General features: G+C 44.5%; 1 protein-coding gene across 4 annotated transcripts in view; it reads right to left on the reverse strand.

Moving 5' to 3' along the window:
* C9H8orf48 (chromosome 9 C8orf48 homolog) overlaps nt 1-20,966 on the reverse strand; it is a 203,734-nt gene that overhangs the window by 171,700 nt on the left and 11,068 nt on the right. For all 4 annotated transcript variants that reach the window (XM_039489383.1, XM_039489382.1, XM_039489384.1 and 1 more), the window contains exons 3-5: nt 19,571-19,696; nt 2,881-3,113; nt 78-230 (exon numbers count right to left, since the gene is read on the reverse strand). In XM_039489383.1, the coding sequence (XP_039345317.1) occupies nt 78-230; nt 2,881-3,113; nt 19,571-19,696 (512 nt within the window). The remainder of the gene's footprint in view (nt 1-77; nt 231-2,880; nt 3,114-19,570; nt 19,697-20,966) is intronic.

Consider the following 20,966-nt stretch of genomic DNA (forward strand, 5'->3'; position numbering starts at 1 on the left):
AATTTGGCTCACGGATTCCTCAACTGCAAGTGTGTACAAAATGCACCGGAGTGTTTGTTTTAATAACATTTGCTTACTTTGACATAAATCTGTTCTTCTAATTTATCTTGGAATAAAGCATTCTCCACTAAAGTCTTCTTTTGTCTGAGAAAGGTAATCTTGGCCAGTTCTGTCCATTTTTTCTTACAATCATGGCATTGTGAAGGCTGGTGTAGTTTAGTTTCTTTCACCTGTAAGATGAGAAGTTGAAAAAATGAATGAGAAACATATATCTTAGCAAGGTGATTGCTTCTATTAAAAATAACAAATTATATATATATATAGCTTTTGAACAGAAATAATTGCTCTTCTAGGGAGCCATAAATTACTTCATAATCTTTTTCACAATATCATCTCGATGAGCTGGTCTGAATGACTTTTACACTAAACTACATTTGCTTTCCCCCATGTGCTACCCTTTCTAGCAGCAGTAACTTTGTTTCATTTAAGGTTAATCTGATTTTTTTCAGCCATCATATCACTGACTGGTAATACAACAGATTTTTCTTGTAGTAGGCTAACTGAAACCTACATGCCATCTTTTAAAAGATAATAAATATCTTCACAACTTTTAAGAAAAAGAAACTTTTAAGAAAAAGAACCCTAAAGCGATATTGGTTCAAATATGTATATATAGTTCTGAATTAAAACCAAAGTAAAATTGTACAAGCAGTTTCCTTCAAGTGTTGAATAACAATATTTATTAAAGTCTGTGTTAGTTTATTTACCACAAAATCTTGAGTGTGCTTAAAGGCTTTATACAAATCTCAGGATAGAATATCTATATAGGATTTGAGTTTGATCTCACTTACATAGATGTAAATCAGGACTAACTCCATGGAATTACACCAGAGTAAAACCAATGTAAGCGAAAGAAGAGTCAGGCTTACAGACTGTAACAAATTTATTAGTAGCTGTTTTTTATTACATTTTAGCGTAGTGAAAGGAGGTAAGTAGCTGTAATTTCAAAACTGTTTAAAAAATGAAGCTCTCGATATCCCAGAACTGACTTTCAAAAACACCAAAAAGAAAGAAACAAGTAAAAAAAACCAAACCCCACTATTCTCTGCTCACTTGGCACAGGGTTAGCTGATGAATGGTTTAACAATTACTTTTACATGCTGTATGGCAGTAAATTAAAGCAAATGTATGTGGTAGTAACTGAAGCAAAATACATGACTGCAATTATTATTCAACACTCATTTTTTGGTTCTATCAATATTATTCTCCAATGCAGACATGCTGTACCCATTTCAAACGAGGCACAGACACTTTCCAACACCAAGATTTATTGGTAAAGGCATCTGTAGGTGATGACTGTCACAGTAACATATTCAAAACCCCTTACAAATACAAAGTTAGAATTCAAGGATCACTGGAGAATAAACAACAGTTTTGTGATTCCTGACACACACACAGTGGAAAGAGGCGTTGTTTGTCTCAGTCTGCCTGTCCTATGGGAAAGGAGCACTGGGCTGGCAGAAAAGAAAAGCCCTTCAAACTGTTAAAATGACACATGCACATCTTACCAAACTCACTGATGCAACCCAGATTCTATCAGGCACATTTTATTCTTTAGGCAAGTGTTAAAAATTAAAGGTTGGCCAAAAAAAATAAATCAAAGAATCAGGAATTTAGGAATGTTTCTATTAAAATATGTCTAAACACTTCTTGTTTTTCATGCAAAAGAGTGATAAATAAAAGCCAACAATTTTCCATGTAATCTTAGCTTAAAAGGTATTTTGCTAATGTGTCATTCACAGTGACCAGGGCTAAAGTCATACCTATGTGCTAAAATATTTTACCTTTGTTTCCGTGGATATTATCTTTTTTATCTAGGAACACTGATTTCAGTTTTCCAGTCAAAAGCTAAACCATGCCACAGGCCAGATACATCCATGGCCAAGTGACCCTAAGGTGAAGATTTATCCAGCAATATTTACCCTTCTGAAAAAACACTCCCCTACTTGCCACATTCATATATTCCCTAGAGAAGCATGACCTCAGGAGACACCAGGGACTGCAACCAGGGCAGAGAAGAGGCATAAGGGGTGAGCTTTTTAGTGCCGTCCCTTCTTGCAATCAAGAAACATCTGGCCCAGAATGTATTAGCTCTGGTCAAGTGTATATTTACACATATTTCTGTTTTTGTGCTGGTGTCTTGATAGCCAGTCCTAATTCCGGACTACAATAAAGAGTTTATACAAAAGGGGAGAGGAAGGGCTCTCATATTTTACTCTCCCAGGCTGCCCTGGAGGTTTCAGTCATCCACCACTTCTTTTGACTGCAATCCTGTCAGCACTCTGTGGCTGAAGTAGCAAGACAGCTTCTGACCTCTTTTGAGCAGAGCCAATGCCACTTTGTACATTAACCAATGGGGGCACTGTTATAGTGGGGATGCCAAACCTCCTGGAAAGTGAGCACGTTTCCACAAGTCACTTCCAGAACAGTTCTGTACACAAAAGGGCAAGGGCAGCCTGACAAGCATCACTTACAACTCTACTCCCCAGTTAACCTAATGGTCATAGAGGTTGACAATAACTATCCACCCCTGCCTCTGTGAATTACTCATATCGTATATAATGTCTCAATGAAAAATCAGAATTTTATCAGTAGGCAACATTTTACCTAAAAGCATTTCTGCAGCATGGTCTTTAATGAGAAAATCAGAAACACAAATCCGGTAGTCCTCACTAAGGCAAAACTCACAATGAAGTCAATGGGAGTTTTGCATGAGTAAGGATAGCAGGATTTGACCTGTATCGTTTCAATTTTTCTTTAGCAGCCCTCCAAAACCAACCAACCAACCAACAGGCATGATTTATGTTTTGGTTACAGTACCTGTTTCATTGTTTCACTGATATTTTTCAGATGGATTCTGTTCACTAGCTGATCAGGAATAGTACAGTTCAAGTCACCTGTCACTGGCTTCTCTGAAGTAAATCCATGCTGCAGATCTTTATGTTTGCTGCTGTTTGATTGCTTAGAGTTCAACTGACGATGGATCTGGCTTATCTTAATGGCACAAAAAGACTGCAGAGCATCCAATTCTTCATCTGATACTTCAGTGATTTCTGTCAACAGTGCATCAACAAAACAAAAATCGCAATTACTATATCAGAGAGAAGAATCTCAAGTCTTCTATTGTGACCACTTATCATGTAGTTAAAAAAATCCTGCAACATCAGGTATGAAAGTATTTGCATTCATAATAGCAATGCAACATTTACATGTAAATCTGGTATAATCCATTTAGAAAAATACAAAGTATAAACACCTCTATGATGCACCAAAAAGGAAACACAGTCCAAAAGAAAGGGGATAGGCTAATGATCACATGCAAAGAAAGTACTTGATGTAGAGCACACAAGACAAATGCAGATTTATTAAAGAGAAAAAGTAAACGTGGTAAATAAAACAATACAGAGGTTACTCTTAGTTTAGATGCTAAATACACTAATGGAGACCATATGATTGCTTAATTTGGATTTAACCCCTTCTTAGCAGGAACTGCAATCTGCTAGAGCAAAATGCATTAATATTTGAAGTCAGAACTCCAGATCTGATAGCAAACCACACACACATTTAGTAGTTACAGTTCTATTAAAAGCAACTGCTGGAAAACACTTAAAATATATTATATAATCTACAGTTCATCTTCATACATTTTTTTTAAAGGACAATGTTATTTCATTAGCAAACACTTTCCTCCCAAGTTTCAATGCTCATCTAATAAATTCTTTATTTGGTTATGTTTAAACATCATCTTTCACTCTCTCATTTCCTTCTTCCTTTCAGGTGGCATTTAATAATAAATAAAAAAGTGAGAAATTACAATTAAGATAGTAGCGTAATAATGAATTTAAGGCCAGACCCAACACCCATTGAAGTCACTTGAGTCATTCCATTGACTTCAATGGGCACTGGATCCAGCCCATAAAGAACAGATAAAATGAGTAACAAATTTCATTAGCAGCATTGCTTTGTTGAGTGATGGCTCCATGCAGCTTTCATCTGTTGCACTGTTTTATGGAGGGCAAAGAATATTTCTCAGGGTTTCTCAAACAGGAGTCGCCTGTTGTGTAGAGAGGAGTTGTGTAGAGAAAGCCCCTGGCGGGCCGGGCCGGTGTATTTACCTGCCCCGTCCGCAGGTCCGGCCGATCGCAGCTCCCACTGGCTGTAGATCGCTGCTCCGGGCCAATGGGAGCTGCTGGAGGAGGCGGCCAATAAGTCCCTTGGCCCGCGCCGCTTCCAGCAGCTCCCATTGGCCCGGAGCAGCGAACCGCGGCCAGTGGGAGCTGTGATCGACCGGACCTGCAGACGGGGTGGGTAAACACACCGGCCTGGCCCGCCAGGGGCTTTCCCTACACAAGCGGCGACCCCTGTTTGAGAAGCCCTGCTCTATATCCACATTCAACTCGCTTTTGCATGATTGCCAAAACCCAACTGCATGTGCTTAAATTCATATTATTCAGAAACATCAAGCTGTGCCCTGCCAAGTCTATGTGACCGTGTAATTGTACCACTGTAACAATTCCCTCCGATAGGCTGTTCCACTCCTTTGTAGTATCTTGTCTAAAATTTGATCGTAAACTCTTCAGGGCAGACACCAGGTCTTCCTCAGAGACAAACACCAAGATTCCAGAGCTACATCCTAGCACCTCGCACAGTAGTGCTCCAATTCTGCCTGGTGCCTTAGGGCCTACCCACAATACAAATATTAAAAAATAACACGCTATAGTACAAAATGCCTCTTAAATATGTTGTGATGAATTTAATGTGATGTCTACAAGATGTAGCTCTGGCATCTTGGAAGGAAACAGAACATCCTTTCAGAAATGCAGCCTATCTTTATAAAGAGCAAGCAATCTATATTTAAGATTAAGTGAAGTTGAAATCAGTAAGCCTTCTTTATGGGATGACAAGGAAAGCGAGTGAACTGTAACAGCCACAGTTCAGAATCAATTATAGCAAGGTAATTTATTCCTCCTTATGACTTGGTGTATCAACTCCACTAACGATAAAGCAAGACATGGTATTACCTCGTATCCCGCTTACATGAATAAGAATGAGCCATACTTTAAAATCATTACAACAAAATTGCCTTTTTCTTAGGTAAGATCACAGAGTTTTGACTGGAAAAGATAATTGCAGCCATCAAGTCCTTTCTCCTACAAGCGCAGCACATAGGCCATGTTACAAAGTTGGACTGATACACTGGAGAGGCAGCGAGTTTTAATTACCCTAATCAACTGTGCACGTGTTCACATGTAATGAACTCAATGGATAAAGCAAAAAAGAAAACTACCAGTGCAAAAATTCAGTACTTGAGTTGTATTTATTTCACAGAAACACATATATACAACATACTGTGAGGAATCACAGGGCTCAAACCCAAGCCCACAGGCAGCCCTCAGGCCATGACTGCCACCCAGCAACTCACCTGAGTAACTAGGGAAGAGTCCAGGGAAGGACTAGCTCACAGAGGGCCTCATCTCCAAATCTCCTGCTTGGGGGAAACATCCAGTCCCCCGACTGGCTAAGGAGTACTATATAAACCAGGAAGTAACAATAGGAAATTGTCTGCACAAGAAGAAATCTTTGGCTGGCTGTGATGTTGGATGCTTTCTGCTTACCTGTCTCCTGAGCCCTCCATTCCTATCTGCTCCTGTTTCCTGCTTCTCTGCATGCTCCTGGTTCCTGTCCCCCATTCCAGACCCCCATCTACTCCCAGTTCCTGCTGTCCTATACTACTCCAGGCCCCTGCTCCTCTGCCTTACCCCGACACTGTCTCTGGCTCTGACCCTTGGCTCGGCACCTGACTCCAACTCTGACCTTTGGCTTGGTACCTCACACTGTCTTTGGTTTTGACTCTCTGCTCTGACCATTAGGCTTGACCCACACATGCCTCGGTCATTGCACATACTTTTTTTAATGCATGTTACTAAGGAACTGAATTTTTTTTTACAGAATCCCAAGTCAATAGCAGATATTATGTGCAGACTTAAAAATTACAAATTAACACAGTTGAAAACAGAACAGTTGAAAACTCAGCTCTCCCTTTGATTATCTGCCAAGACTCTGACAGTATCATAAGCACCAGAAACAGCATAAGGACTTCCAGCTCTTTCAGTCACTTTTGGAATTAATTCTACCATCACCTGATGGAAGGAGAAACACAAAATCCTGAATGAAGTTTTTGAAAAGTAAAAAGTTCTTCAGGTCACTTTTAAGCAACTTCTCCCTAAGTCTATGTATATATTCTTTAATTCTCAGACAATCACAGAAATTATAGGAAGATAGGAAATACCAAGCCCGATCAGGTCCCCCTAATCTGGTGTTCTGTCTGCCAATATCAAATGATTAACAGGAAGCTGCAAGTTTAAGGTTGATTTTGAGCCATCGTTCTTAAGTCTTAAGCCACTAGATCAAATTCTGGTCATGATCCTCAAAATTCCTGTAGGTGGTCAGCACCTCTCAGGCTCAAGCTCCCTAGAAGGGTTTTCTGTTCCAAAACTAGTTCCTCTTAAAATCAAGTGAGAGGTAACTTCACAGAACCTCTGAGGATTGGAGCAGTAGAGGACTTTCTCAGGCAGGGCTTAGGGACAGAAACACAGCCCATACATTTCTGAACATTTATTCCCTGTCCTAGTAATAGCTGGTACATCATCTTTGTCAATATCTGTTTACATACTAATCTGTGGGGGGTAATGGGGAGACTTATTTTTTCTTTGTCTTTTTTATGGGCATGTAAAATATATATTTTCATTATCATGTTAAGGCTGGGCAAAAATATTCTGTGCAAGGCTGGTAAATATGCACCACTTTGCAAGGCTGCCCTAAAAACTTTCACCTTCCTTTTAAAAGGAATATTCTAGGTGGGATGTGGTGCATAGAATCATTGTCAAGCAATGACAAAAATCATAGCCTGGCAAGTTAGGAGTTAACATACAGCATGAATGTATATGTCTCATTTGAATTAAAATGGAATTAAATGTATTCTGAAACAGCACCTTACATATGCCAGCTCTGTCATAGCATGTTACCAAGTTATATATCACATTTTAGTAAAGTAAAATATAGGCCTTCAATCCACATCTCACCCCATTTTAAAACCAGCCTAACTTCATTAACTTAAATGGCATTACATCTGATTTGCATCAGCATATGTTAGTTCAGACTATGCAAACACATCAGCTGCCATGAACCCTGAAAAAACTCATGCTCACCTTTGGACCCTCTAGCAGCAAGATCCAATGGTTGGAAGTCGAAGCTAGACAAATATGGATGGAAATCAGGCATAAACTTTTAACAGTCAGGGTAATTAACCACTGGAACATTTACCAAGGGTTGTAATGGATTCTCTATCACTGGCAATTTTTAAATCAAGACAATGTTTTTCTAGATGATAGTCTAATTCAGAAAAGAATTATTTTGAGGATATTCAATGGCCTGCGCTATGCAGGAGGCCAGACTAGAGATGATCACAATGGTCCCTTCTGGCCCTGGAAACTATGAATCTAGAAATAAGAGTCAAATTTATTGTGAGAAAGAATGTTGGCAAGGGCTGTGAGATTGTCCTTTATTCCTTTAAATAAGCAATGGGATCTTCGACTCTCAGATGCACAAAATATCATAAGTCACTGATTTAATGTCTCGGCAGACACAATCAATGTCAGACTATTTTTTTAACATGAACAGTTGGAGAATCCTGGACTCAAATTTTACTGAAACAAGAGGCAGCTAATAAAAAGGAATGATTTAAGTTACTACACACTGTAAATTTGTAAAAACTGGTATTCCATACCATTGCACATTGTTATTAATCTCTAATCCTTTCAGACTCCTGCATATATGTACAGTATTGGCCTGTCTTTCACATGCTAAGAAAGGGCATATACAGAGTGTTTGGTTTTAATACAGTTTTTTTCTCTGTCTTTTCTCTCTTCTTTCCATCTTTGGGCTAGACATGCTTGAATGCTCACTCTCCATTTGCGGTGGCAGACGTAAATGTCACTGTGTATCTCTCTACAGACAATCCCTGACAGTGCTGATTACTGTTCCAGAAACATGCTTCATTCATGCTTGGTTTCCCAGGACCCTGCATGTTGGGTCATCCCCAAGTCCTTATTTTCAGGGGCTCAGAGAAGGGCACCAAAATAGAATTGTATTTTACATACTTCATAAGATCATAAAACATTGAACATTAGGGAATTCAAGTACAACAAACTGATTCACCCAGCCACTCTCATTATAATGGCATTGAACACACACCATGTAGATAAGCAAGTCGCTGTGTTTATATTTTAAACCCTGCTTTGTGGTTTATAACTCACTGACCTACATGGCTTTTGCTTTCCACATGGAAGTGCACTTAGAAAAAACAGTTTGAATGTTATATAAGTGAAAATAAAATAAAAAGAAATGTATAGTTTTTCAGTGTTTCATTTATTTTGCACTTTTTATCATTCAAATCAGACTTTGATTTAATACTAGAAACTTGGCAAGCATTTTGTTGTTATTCTGTTCTACCAATTTCTGGTATTTTAAAAAGAGAAATTGTAAAATGGATAAAGGAAATTAATTTGGAAAAGCAGTACCCATGCTTGAATGATAAGTGCTGTCAGAAAGATTTTAACTCTGCGTATCAAGATCGATTTTCAAAATTGTCTAAATATGTAGACAATTCAGATATGGATTAACAGGCTGCATGCCTCTAGTGAGGCGGTCTGGCTCCCAGACGCACCTGAGAGGGAGGAGCCAGAACAGCCACCACAGTGGGCGGAGCCCTTGCCGCCTGTCCCCGCCCCCCGGAAGTCAAGGGGCGGGACAGGAAGTATAAAAGCCCCGGCCCAGCACTCAGTTGCAGCCTGGTGGCCGGAGAGGACAGACGCTCCTGACCGAGCTCCTGTTGGACCGAGCCTGCCCCAAGCCAGGTATCCTGAAGAAGGCTGGCCGAGCCTTCCCCGAGCCCGGTATCCTGAAGTGGACTGGCCGAGCCTTCCCCGAGCCCGGTACCCCGAGGAGCTACCCGAGTGTAACCCCGACCCGCGTCCTGAGGAGCAGCCCGAGCTAGCCGACACTCAGCATGACGAGGAGCCCATGGTATGGGACCCAGCGCCGGACACCAGTACTGAGCAGGTACCCATGGAGGGGGAAATGGAAAGTAGCCCGGGGGTAGCTGACCCCAGTCTGGCTACAGCAGACGTTGAGCCGATGTCGGTGTGTTGCGGTCAGGACCCCACCGACACAGCAGCAAACTAACTGCTGCTGTTAGGGCCCCGGGCTGGGACACAGTGGAGTGGGTGGGCCTGTGTCCCCCCTGCCACCCCACTTACGGGTGGCAGTCTCCCCCTCACCCCAGCGCTCAGACAGTGAGCCCTGAACTATCGCTGTTGCTCCGCTCCTGCCAAGGACCTGAGCCCTGAACTATCGCTGTTGCTCCGCTCCTGCCAAGGACCTGAGCCCTGAACTATCGCTGTTGCTCCGCTCCTGCCAAGGACCTGAGCCCTGAACTATCGCTGTTGCTCCGCTCCTGCCAAGGACCTGAGCCCTGAACTATTGCTGTTGCTCAGATCCTGCCAAGGATCTGAGCCTAGAACGGCTGTTTTGCTGCCCCGCCCTGACTGAGGGCCTGGGCTTAAACTACTGACTCTGTATGCTCAGCCCCTGCCTGAGGGTCTCAGCTGGAACTGCTGTTTGGTGCCCGCCCTGACTGAGGGGTTGGGCTTCATTGACGGTTTGTTTTTCTCAGCCCCTGCCCAAGGGTCTGAGCTCGTGGACCTTCAGAGACTGACTTGCGGATTTAGGCCATGTAGTGACGCGGCCTGGCTCCCGGCCGCACCTGAGACAGCCGAGCCCCCACACCGGACCCTCACAATGCCCAATAGGCAAAAAAAGAATTCACAATATCTGTGTATACTGGATAATACAGAGTAGCTACAGGCTAGTGGTAAATCAGGTTACTATTATTAAATACACCTCTACCTCGATATAACACTGTCCTTGGGAGCCAAAAAATCTTACCGTGTTCTAGGTGAAACCGCGTTATATCGAACTTGCTTTGATCTCCCGGAGTGCGCAGCTTTCCCCACCCCCCCGGAGCACTGCTTTACCACATTATATCCAAATTCGTGTTATATCAGGTTGCGTTATATCGGGGTAGAGGTGTATAAGTATTTGATCATTTGGAGCCACATCTGGTAAGGTGTGAATGCCTCCTGCCTGGTTAAGTTAAGACTGATGTCAACAGGAATTGAGGACTCTCAGCACCTTGCAGGATCAGGGTCTTCCAGATGAGACATTATAAAGGTATTTGTCTTTGCTTTATTGGCTCTCCATGGACATTAAAGCTTTAATAGCACTTTTCTTAAGGGTGAGGGTTTATAGATTCATAGATTCTAAGACCAAAAGGGACAACTGTGATCATCTAGTCTGAGCTCCAGTATAGCCACAGAACTTCCTCATTTCCCTTTACACCCCAGGTTGTGCACTAGAAGTTTACCTCAGAGGTGGCTAGATTTCAGTGGCATGGTACATATTTGTGAAGTGCTTTGGGATCTCTTTGGAGGAAAGGTGCCATATATTATTATTTTACTTGACAACAGTAAAATTGCTGAGCAAACTAATAGGAGACAGATTAAAAGAGAAGACAGGCTCTGTGTTCTTAACTAGGTCAATTGTGTGTAGCTATTGCAGGGAACTGAAATGTATATATCCCTCATGTTTCAGGGAACAAACTGGCTATGTCGGAAGGTGAGTCTGGTCAAGAAGTAGATCCTTGAAATCATATTGCACAATCAAGAACATTATGAGAGGGATGCCTCTCCCTTCCTGTGAGTGTCAGATATAAGCCAAAGCAGTACAAAAATCCTGCAATTCAAACCGAAGTAGACAGAATTCTTTCCCTGTCCTTCCCAACACAGGGGAGCAGTTTGCTGGGGGCTCCTGCAGGAATTCCACCCCCCCTGCATATTACAGAACTATAATCCATGGTGCTGGAGGTTTCAGGGGAGAGGATAGTGGGTCCAGGTATGCAAGCCATTGGATTTTGTCTATGTGTGATCTATTGTCCAAACTCTCCCTTCTCTAGTTCAGTCTGCTGCCCTCCACAGCTTATGGGGTGGGGGAGGGTTCCATCACCAAAAACCGCCTCTTGAATCCTCTCCTACGACAAGCCTGTTTACTTGGGCTTGGCATCAGAACCAGAATATCAGCCAGAGGCAACGTACCTGACTAGTTCACTCTGGTGTGACACCTCGTATGTTTCTATGTATTCCATAACCCTTCATGTATATCTAAGTACAACAGAACGGGTCAGCCTTAACTCTTCTGCATTGTCTTGCTTTTCTTGAGAGCACAGAGAGGACAGGAAGCAGGGAAGAGTAGTTACAGCAAAGGCAAAGTCCAAAGGTCTGGGATCTCTTTCTGGCACTACTTTAGGTTTGTTGTGTGACCTTGGAAAGTCATTCAGTCTCTTTGGGCCTTAGTTCCTCTCTCTGTATAATGGGTGATAATACCCACCCGCCGCTCAGGGATGTTGTGATGTTTAATTCATTAATGCATGTTGCATGCTGAGAGGCCCTCACATGAAAGAGGCTATCGACCAGCACAAGATGATCATGGTTTGCCTTTCAACCTTACAGCTCCTTAAAGCCTAGTTGGGTAGTGTGTTAAATATGTCAATAGTTACTGCCTTTGGGCATGTGGAAACCTGTGCACACCAAAATGAAAAACTATATCTATTCAGCAGTCAGGAATATATGAGGCCAGGTTAAAAAAAATCCTCAGATGCACAGAAATAGGTCTCTCTGCTCCCCTTTATGCATATACAAAAACACATGCCCCACTGAAATAGAAGTTTACATGTACTCACTGCTTGTATCTATATGAGCCTTTTTTACTTTAAAATTTCCCTGTGTTGCTACCACTGGTGCAGCTCCATTCACACCAGTGATGGTGGAAGTGCTAGTGTTGACATCTATTTTAACTACCATGTCATCACTTTCTTGTTTTCTTAAAGCAAATATCCTGGTTTTATCTACCTGAAGAGTAATATTTCAATGTGTATACTGAATCAAGATTGTCTCTGAGTAGATAAAACAATAAGAGGCTCTCATGGCTACAGACTATAGCATTTATTAACTCCAAGAGGAATAGACATTTGTAGGCCACAACATTTGAAACTCTTTCTCTCCCCTCGCCTCCCTTCATTTTTTTCCTTCACTGCACTGGTGATAAATATAATTATGGATGCAAAGGATTAAACCTGCCAATCCCTAACCCTGAGGGGAAAAAAAAATCAGAGGTGAAAGATTTCCTTAATGCTATATCACTGTTTATCACTCCTTAAATGAGCACAAATTAGTGGGCCCCGGAGTATAAAGATCTTTCTAAATGAGAAAATTATATGATTCTGACGTATTTTAAAAAACAGTGGTCTTAGGGATTCCCCAGATAAATCCGCAGTGCTTCTCCCCTACTGACGATACATGATCCATAAAACTGTGTCTGTATTTGTGACTGTCTTTCACAAGGTAGATACACCCTGTCACACATCCTTCCCCTCAGGACAGGACCCGGCGGGGGCCCTCCCTCTTCATCCTCTCCTCCCACCTGGGAGAAGAAGTGTTCATTAGCATGGGCCCTGCCTGGATGATGTAGTACACTGAACTCATAGGGTGGAGGGAGAGGTACCACTGCATAAACTGGGCATTTGTGTCCTACATGGTGTTGATCCACCCGAGGGGTGCATGGTCAGTAACGAGGTGAAAGGGGCTCCCTATCAGATAATATCTCAGGGCCTTGAATACCCACTTCACTGCCAAGGCCTCCTTCTCAATCATTGAATATTTAGTCTCCCAGGGGAACAATCTCTGGCTTAGGTAGAGCATGGGATGTTCCTCCCCATCCAGCTCCTGTGACTGTACTGCCCCAACTCCGACTTCTGAGGTGTCCGTCTGGAGGATGAAGGGTTTTGAAAAGTCCAGATGAAACAGGAATGGTTCCTGCATACCAATTGTGTGGCTGCAGCAGTCAACCCATCAGCCATTGGAATGTGGCTGTGGCCCCATGCAGTCCGAACAGCATGCTGACAAATTGGTATAAGCTGAAATGATGTAGGGAAGGCCATCTTCTTTCACAATGTCGGGGTCAGAGGGCGAGTATCCCTTGGTCAAGCCTAGGGTCGATAAAAAAATTTGCACTTCCCAGCCATTCCAGCAGCTCATCTATCTATGGCATCAGGTAGACATTGAAACGTGAGATGGCATTGACCCTTCTGAAGTCTATGCAGAACCTCACTGTCCCGTTGGGCTTTCACTCCAGGACTCTTCCATGACTCCCAGGGCAAGCATCACCTCAAGCTCCTTCAAGACCACTTCCCACATCTTTTGGGAAGCGGACAGTGATGATCTCAGACCTTCTGCCCTGCGCTGGTGGCTATATGGTAGCTGGTTACACCCGTCTGCATGGGGTGGGTGACAACACGGTGATGAAGGCCTGGGCCAGCTGTTGTAATTGTAGCTGATGCTCTAGTCAAGGTCTTTCCCAATAAAGCAGCCCCAGCTTGGGTGTGGGAGGGTAAAGGGTAATCAGCAGGCCTTCTCAGGCCTTCCGCACTTTCAGGAGCTTAACATGATATATCTGGAGATCCCTCCATCATCTCAGTAGCCAGATCTCTTAATTCACTGGTCCCACCCTCTGAACTACTTCAAACAGTCTCTGCCACTTGGCAAGTAACTTGGATTCTGACAATGGCAATAAGAGTAGGACCTGTTCCTGGACTCAAAGGTTCACAGCTTGGTCCCCCGATTGTACTTAACTTCTTGGGTTCATTGTGCCTGAAGTAAATTCTCCTGTGTGAACCCTGGAGACATTCCCGAATCTATAAGATATAGGGGACCGACCCCATGACCCTGGACTTCTCCCAGCTCTCTCAGAGCAGGTCCAGGATCCCCCTGGGCTGTCTCCCATAAAGGAGGTCAAATGAGGAGAATCCTGTAGAGGCTTGGGGGACCTCACGCTCCGCAAATAATAGCACGGGCAGCAGCTTGTCCCACTGCCGTGGGTCGTCGTCCACAAACTTCTTGAGCATGGCCTTCAGGGTTCCGTTGAACCTCTCTACCAGGCCATTGGCTTGTGGGTGGCACACCGTTTTGAGGGCTCAGATGTTTGATAGGCGGCACAATTCTGCCATCATTTTAGACAACACATTTGTTTCCCGGTCTGTTAGTATCTCCCAGGGTACCCAAACCCTGGCAAAGATCTTGAGGAGCTCAGTGGCTATGGTGGGGGCTTTGGTCGCACGTAGTGGGACAGCCTCGGGGTACCGAATTGCGTAGTCCACAATTACAAGTATGTAACAGAACTCTGACCTGCTCTTCTCCAAGGATCCCACCAAGTCCATGCCGATTCTCTCAAGGACATTGTGACTGGGAGTGGGATCAGGAGTGCCCCCAGTATCCCCCTCAGGCTGGCTTGCTGACATAATGGGCACGAGGCACAAAAGTCTCGCACCTCCTGTGCATGCCGAGTCAGAATTGAAGCGCCTGTGTGACACGGGGCAGAAAGGGTTAAGCAATTTGCATGCTAATTGACCCAGATTCAACCTTTAGAGACATATTGATAGATAATGTTTGTGGTTTTGTGTGTTTACATATATATTGTTAGAATGTAATCAAACAGTTCCTGTCTACTGCTGTATTCTCTTAATTCAGAGATCAAAAGAAGATATTAACATTTAAATGAACTGTAAATATAGTGATATCACTGTCTCGATTTCTCTTTGAAATATATAGCAAATCACCTGCAAATGGAGGAGATAGGCAATTGCCTTATGTTAATCCATGTAGCTAATTAGAGGTGATGCTTAGGAAATAGAGGGTTACTTCAAAAGCCTATTGTTCACCCAAAGACTGCATGGGTCAAGAGGATGCCCGGAAAATGTATAAAGGGCTTTTGGGACCTGATCCTTTCATCTCAGATCTGCTTAAGCTTCATTCACAGGAAGTTTGAGTTGTAAGACTGTCGTCTCCAGTCCCATCTGGACCGACCTGATATTGAATATTTGGATATTGAACTTATTTATAACCTGATAAACTAATTCTAAAAAGGACTCTTAGCAATTCTAAAGCTCACCATATCTATTATGAAACTAACCTAAGTACTGTATTAATTTCTGAATGTATAATGATCTTTTAACCAATACTCTCTCTCTCTCTTTTCTTTTTTTAATACATTTTAGTTTAGTTAATAAGAATTGGCTGTAAGTGTATATTTGGGTAAGATCTGAAAAATTTATTAACCTGGAAGGTAATGTGTCCAATCCTTTGGGATTGGTAGAACTTTTTATACGATGAACAAGATTTTCAATAATCCTCATTGTATTTGACTTGGCTGTCTGGGTGGAAGCCCAAGGCTGGGTTGCTTTAAGGAAACTGTGTTTTGGCTTCTGTGCCACCAGTAAGCTATTGTAGAAGCTGTTTTGTTGCTGGCTTGGTAAATCCAAGTATTAGAATAACCACCAGTTTGGGGGATTGTCTGTCCCATTCTTTACAGTTTGCCCTAATTGAGCAATCTCAGTGTGGCTTCCTTGGAACCCTAGTCACTGCCACCCTTTGCAAGGTTTTTTCTCACCCTGCGTGCCCACCCCAGGGCACTGAATGGGCCAGCCGTAGCAGGACTTGTCGGAATCTCCAGAGGACCAGCAATTATCAGAGGTCCTCTTGTGCTTGAGGATCCTTGGTCAGCCAGTAAAGGTGGTTGTTATGGACCTCAAAATGTGTCCCCTGGGGTAGCCATTGGTGTATGCCCCCCTCCTCTTTGGGGTCTGTGACTTGTTTCAAGGCTTTAGGGTCAGGTCTTCTCTCTGCTCCCTTAGGAAGTTCCCATCAACTGCCAGGCATTCCTGTCCAGCTTCATCCAATGTCTTGGTTTTGACAGTGCATTATACTGGTGTTTATGGCCAGTCTGGGGGACCTACATCCGGGTCCTCAGGTCCCTCAGGGCCCAGAAGTCCCCTCTTTGCTGGCCCATGGCTCCCTTCCTCTAGATTTGGTTTTCCCGCTCACGCAGGACTTCTCTGAACCATGCCAGTCGTGTCCCAGGATCACTGGGCACACCAGTGCTGGGGTTAAGCCAACCCAACATACTTCACCGAGGCACACTCAAGGCACACCCTGGCAGTCGGGCACGGTTGTACATCCCCGTGGATGCACTGCACGTGGACAGGAGCCCCCAGCGGGTCTGGGGACTTCGCCAGCTTAGCCCAGACCAGTATCTGACTGCACCCTGAATCGATGAGGGCCGTCACCGGGGTGCTATTCACCCATGCCTGGCCATGGCTGCAGTCCATAAAACAGCAATCACACTGGAAGTGCCCCTCTTGACCACACTCATAGCATCGGTTTTTGGGTATTCCCATGCATGGGTCAGGTCTCAGTACCCCAAGTCCACCTGATGGGACTCTTTTTCACAGTAGGGTGGATGTGTGGTTTGGCTCCCATCATGAGTTGGTCAGCAGCAGCCCAGGGTTGTTCTGGGGCCTCTCCATTTTGGGCCTATGCTTCCTTCTATTGGCGGTCCGGCCCTTGGCTTCCCTGGTTTAGGGTTCTACTGTTTGGGCCCTTCAGTGGTCAGATAGTTCTCCACCAAGGATACCACCTCTGCAAGGTTTGCCAGGTGGTGACATTGCACCCACTCTTTTCTCCCGATGGGGAGGATCTGAGTGAATCGCTCCAAGGCTACCACCTCCGTCACTTGGGGTTTAGTCAACGTCTCTGGGTTTAGCCATCTCCAGCAATAGTCCTGACAGCACTGAAACACCGCCTGAGGTCAGGCTCCGAGGGCGGATAGCATTCCTGGCAGAACAGCTGTCGGTAGGTGTTCGGGCTAATGGTAGTGTGGCCCAGGATGATTGCCTTCACTTTGGGGTTATCCAGTACCTCATGAGAATCCAAGTTACGGTAGGCAGACTGTGCTAGGCCAGTCAAATATGGAGCCACCAGGGCTTCCCAGTGCTCCGCAGCCATCGGGTGGCAGTGCTGACCCGCTCAAAAGTGACAAGGAATGCCTCTGGATCATCACTGGGCCCATCTGGCTGAGTTGCACGGTACCCCGCCAAGAAGTTCCCTGCCTCTGGTCCCACCAGGGCAAGTCTAGGTGGCCTGGTCAGTTGCAGCAGCATCACCATCTGTTGAACCACGCACTCCTTCCGCGTCTGGTGTTGGGCAGCCAGCTCCTGGACCAACTGCTGTTGCTGCTCCTGATCCTGGACCATCTAGATCTGTTGCTGGGTGGCTATCTGCTGGGCCTGCTGCTGTTGTCTGTGGGCCACTTGCTGCTGCTGTCTCTCCAGCATCCACTTCAGGAGCTTCTCTGTCTCCATATTAGCCACGAGGGTTTCGTCATCTGTTCCTCCTTATCTGGACCTTTTAGCAGGTCCTTATCATTGCCTGCACTCTACACCAAGTGTCGTAGGGTAGATACATCACATCACACTGTCATATATGGCATTCCTGAGCTCTTTAATAGAACAGTCAGAGCTACAGACTGGGAGTCAGGAATTCTGACTCACAACTGTGTGGCTACTGGCCACATGCTTAAGTGTGAATTTAAAAAGGGTTTGGGCTTGTGGCCCCTTCCCCTCCCTGCTTGTTTTATAATTTGGGGGGGGGTCTTTATGGTAAAGAGGGGTTAAAAAGGGCTGGGGACCCAGATACCATAGGACTTCACTTGGCTGAGATCTGATTGCTGGAGCAAGGACTTAGGGATGACCCAAAAAATTTTGAGTTCGTTCACTCAAGAAAATTCACTTTTATTTCAATTGTTATTGGCAAAGTCCTTGTTTCATAATTTTTTTAAATGAAATAATAGTGGCTCTGCCCAGTGTTCCCTCTAATTTTTCCCACCCATGTGCAGAATGAATTTTATTATGTGCAGCAATATGGAAGTGATGTGTGACATATCACCTCCATATCAGTGCACATAACAAAATTCATGTGGTGGGGGTGGGGCCAAGGGGTTCAGAGTGTGGGATGGGGCTCAGGGCTGGGGCAGAGGTTTGGGGTGCAGGGGGGTGAGGGCTCTGACTGGGGGTGCGGGCTCTGGGGTGGGGCTGGGGATGAGGGGCTCAGGGCTGGGGCAGAGGGTTGGGTGCAGGGGGTGAGGGCTCTGGCTTGGGGTCTGGGCTTTGGGATGGGGCTGTGGATGAGGGCTCTGGCTTGGAGTGCAGGAGGGTGTTCTGGGACTACGGTGGGGAGAGAGCACTCCCCCCAATCCTCTCTTCCCCCCAACCCTCTCTCCCAACAGCAGCACCTGGGCTGGAGAGGAGAGGCGCCTGTACCCGGCGTGGCAGCTCTGGGTCTGAGGCCGCAGGATAGGTGCCCTTCCTCTGGTCCCTGCAGGTCCAGCCAGGGCCAGGTTCAGGGAGGGGCGCCCCGGCCACTTCAGGTCTGGGCCGGGGCTGGCTTCGGGGCAGGGTACCCCGCGAGAGGCCCAGGTTGGGCTGCTCAGGTTTGGGCCAGGCCACCTTGGCCACGGCTGGGTCCAGGCCGGGCCGCCACGGCTGGGTCCGGGCTGGGTTGCCGCAGCTGGGTCTGGACTGCGCTGCCCCGACTGGATCCAGGCCAAGCCACCCGGGTTCATGCCACGCTGCCCCAGCCGTGGCTGGGTCAGGGCCATGCCACCCCAGCCAGGTTCACCCCGGGATAGGGGTCCCCGGGCTACAGAAGGTCCGGGCTTCGGCATAATTGGGGCCAGGGGCTGCTCCGGCTGTGGCAGGTTGGGGGCCAGGCTAGGTTGGGGCCAGGGGAGGGGCACCCCTCCCCTGGCAGGTCCCCGGTCGGGTTCCCTGAGCTCCTGCACGGCGCTTAATAGGCTGCTGCATGGCCATGTGGCCATGCAGCTTACAGGGAACTTAGGTTCTGACCTCCTTAGAAAAATTTCAGAGGGACTTAAACACCTTCCCCTGAAGACAGCACTCTTGTAGGCATGCCAAGCACATGCGAATAGCATTCCTCTCTCTCTATTTACATAATACTACATTGTCTTGGTTAAAGCTGTTATGTTGTCACAGATTAGGAGCAGCTAATGTTACAGCCAACAGAACCACTGTGGGGCTAGGGGTGGGGGGAAATGTACATTTCATTAAACAAAATGTAACTGAAACAAATTTAAAAAAAAAAAAACAAAACTCCAACCAGCTCTGTAGTTGGTTAAAAAAATGAATCAAAATTTTGAAGGTTTTTTTTTTTAAATCAAAATGAAATTTTGTCAAATCTAAATTTAAAAAAAACTTCACATAACTCTAGTGACTAATGTGCCTATGGGGTCTCCGATATCACTATTTCACAGATAACAAATTTATACAAGATGCAGAAGGCAAAGAGGTGTCTCTAAAACAAACTTAGAGAAGGAATGAAAGAAAAAATGTGTTTTTTTCATTTATTGGACAGACTTCAAAATATACACACTAAAATATGAAAAATTCAGATTTAAAAAGCAATGATTTGAATACAGATTTTGAACTCACCTGTGTGTGTTTTGATGATAGATTTGCCTTGCTTAATGTTATCTTCTTTATTTTTGAGACAGCTGATCCATTTTCCAGTCAACTTTTTTTCTATAGTTTCAGAGTCTGTCAACAATGACTGATCACCTATAAAAATAAGTATCAGAGGGATAGCCGTGTTAGACTGGATCTGTAAAAAGCGACGAAGAGTCTTGTGGCACTTTATAGACTAACAGACGTATTGGAGCATAAGCTTTCGTGGGTGAATACTCACTTCGTCAGATGAATGTACTGGAAATTTCCAGAGGCAGGTATAAATATGCAGGCAAGAAGATTGAAGTGTTCTCCTACGATAAATGGATACAAGTCAGCTATTAGGAATGGCAATATACAAAAACCTGTAGGAGAACACTTCAATCTCCCTGGACACACAATAGCAGATTTAAAGGTAGCCATCCTGCAGCAAAAAAACTTCAGGAACAGACTTCAAAGAGAAACTGCTAAGCTTCAGTTCATTTGCAAATTTGACACCATCAGCTCAGAATTAAACAATGACTGTGAATGGCTAGTCAACTACAAAACAGTTTCTCCTCCCTTGGTGTTCACACCTCAACTGCTAGAAGAGGGCCTCATCCTCCCTGATTTAACTAACCTCATTATCTCTAGACTGATTCTTGCCTGCATATTTATATCTGCCTCTGGAAATTTCCATTACGTGCATCTGACGAAGTGGGTATTCACCCACGAAAGCTTATGCTCCAATACGTCTACAAGGTGCCACCGGACTCTTTGTCGCTATAAAAATAAGTTAGCTTAGAAAATGCATTGCTGAAAGAAGAGAAGTAAAACAAAATAAAACCAAATGGAGAAGTCAAAGAATTCTCTGCCTGGATGTTACTGAGTTTCGCTCTGTGAAATGGAACACTACCTAAATGTAAGGAAAGAAACTCAAAGCCACAGGAACAAATGAAGGAAATATGTGGTTTTTCACCTTCAAAAATTACCCAATTTCTATTACAGAGTATTAAGAACCTCGTAGATTGTTCTTCTCTAAATACACCAGAAAAATCTGGCATAGGATACACAAAGAAAAACTTTCAGAGACTGAAGCTTAGGGCCAAACCTGCAGACTGCTGAGCAGCTTCTGCAACTTACTGAGTCCCCTTAAATACCACTGTTTTCAATGGGACTTGATGGTGACTTCAATGGAGTTACACCACTTGAGAGTCTGACTCAGCAAGCCCTCCCCCCGCCATATGGAAAACTCTGCTAACTAACCCTGCTCTAAGTCTTGTCTACACTACAGTAACTCCTTGCTTAACGTTGTAGTTATGTTCCTGAAAAATGCAACTTTAAGCAAAATGATGTTAAGCGAATCCAATTTCCCCATAAGAATTAATGTAAAGAGAGGAGGTTA

The sequence above is a fragment of the Mauremys reevesii genome, linkage group 9 (genome assembly GCF_016161935.1).
Source record: "Mauremys reevesii isolate NIE-2019 linkage group 9, ASM1616193v1, whole genome shotgun sequence".
NCBI lineage: Eukaryota > Metazoa > Chordata > Testudines > Geoemydidae > Mauremys > Mauremys reevesii.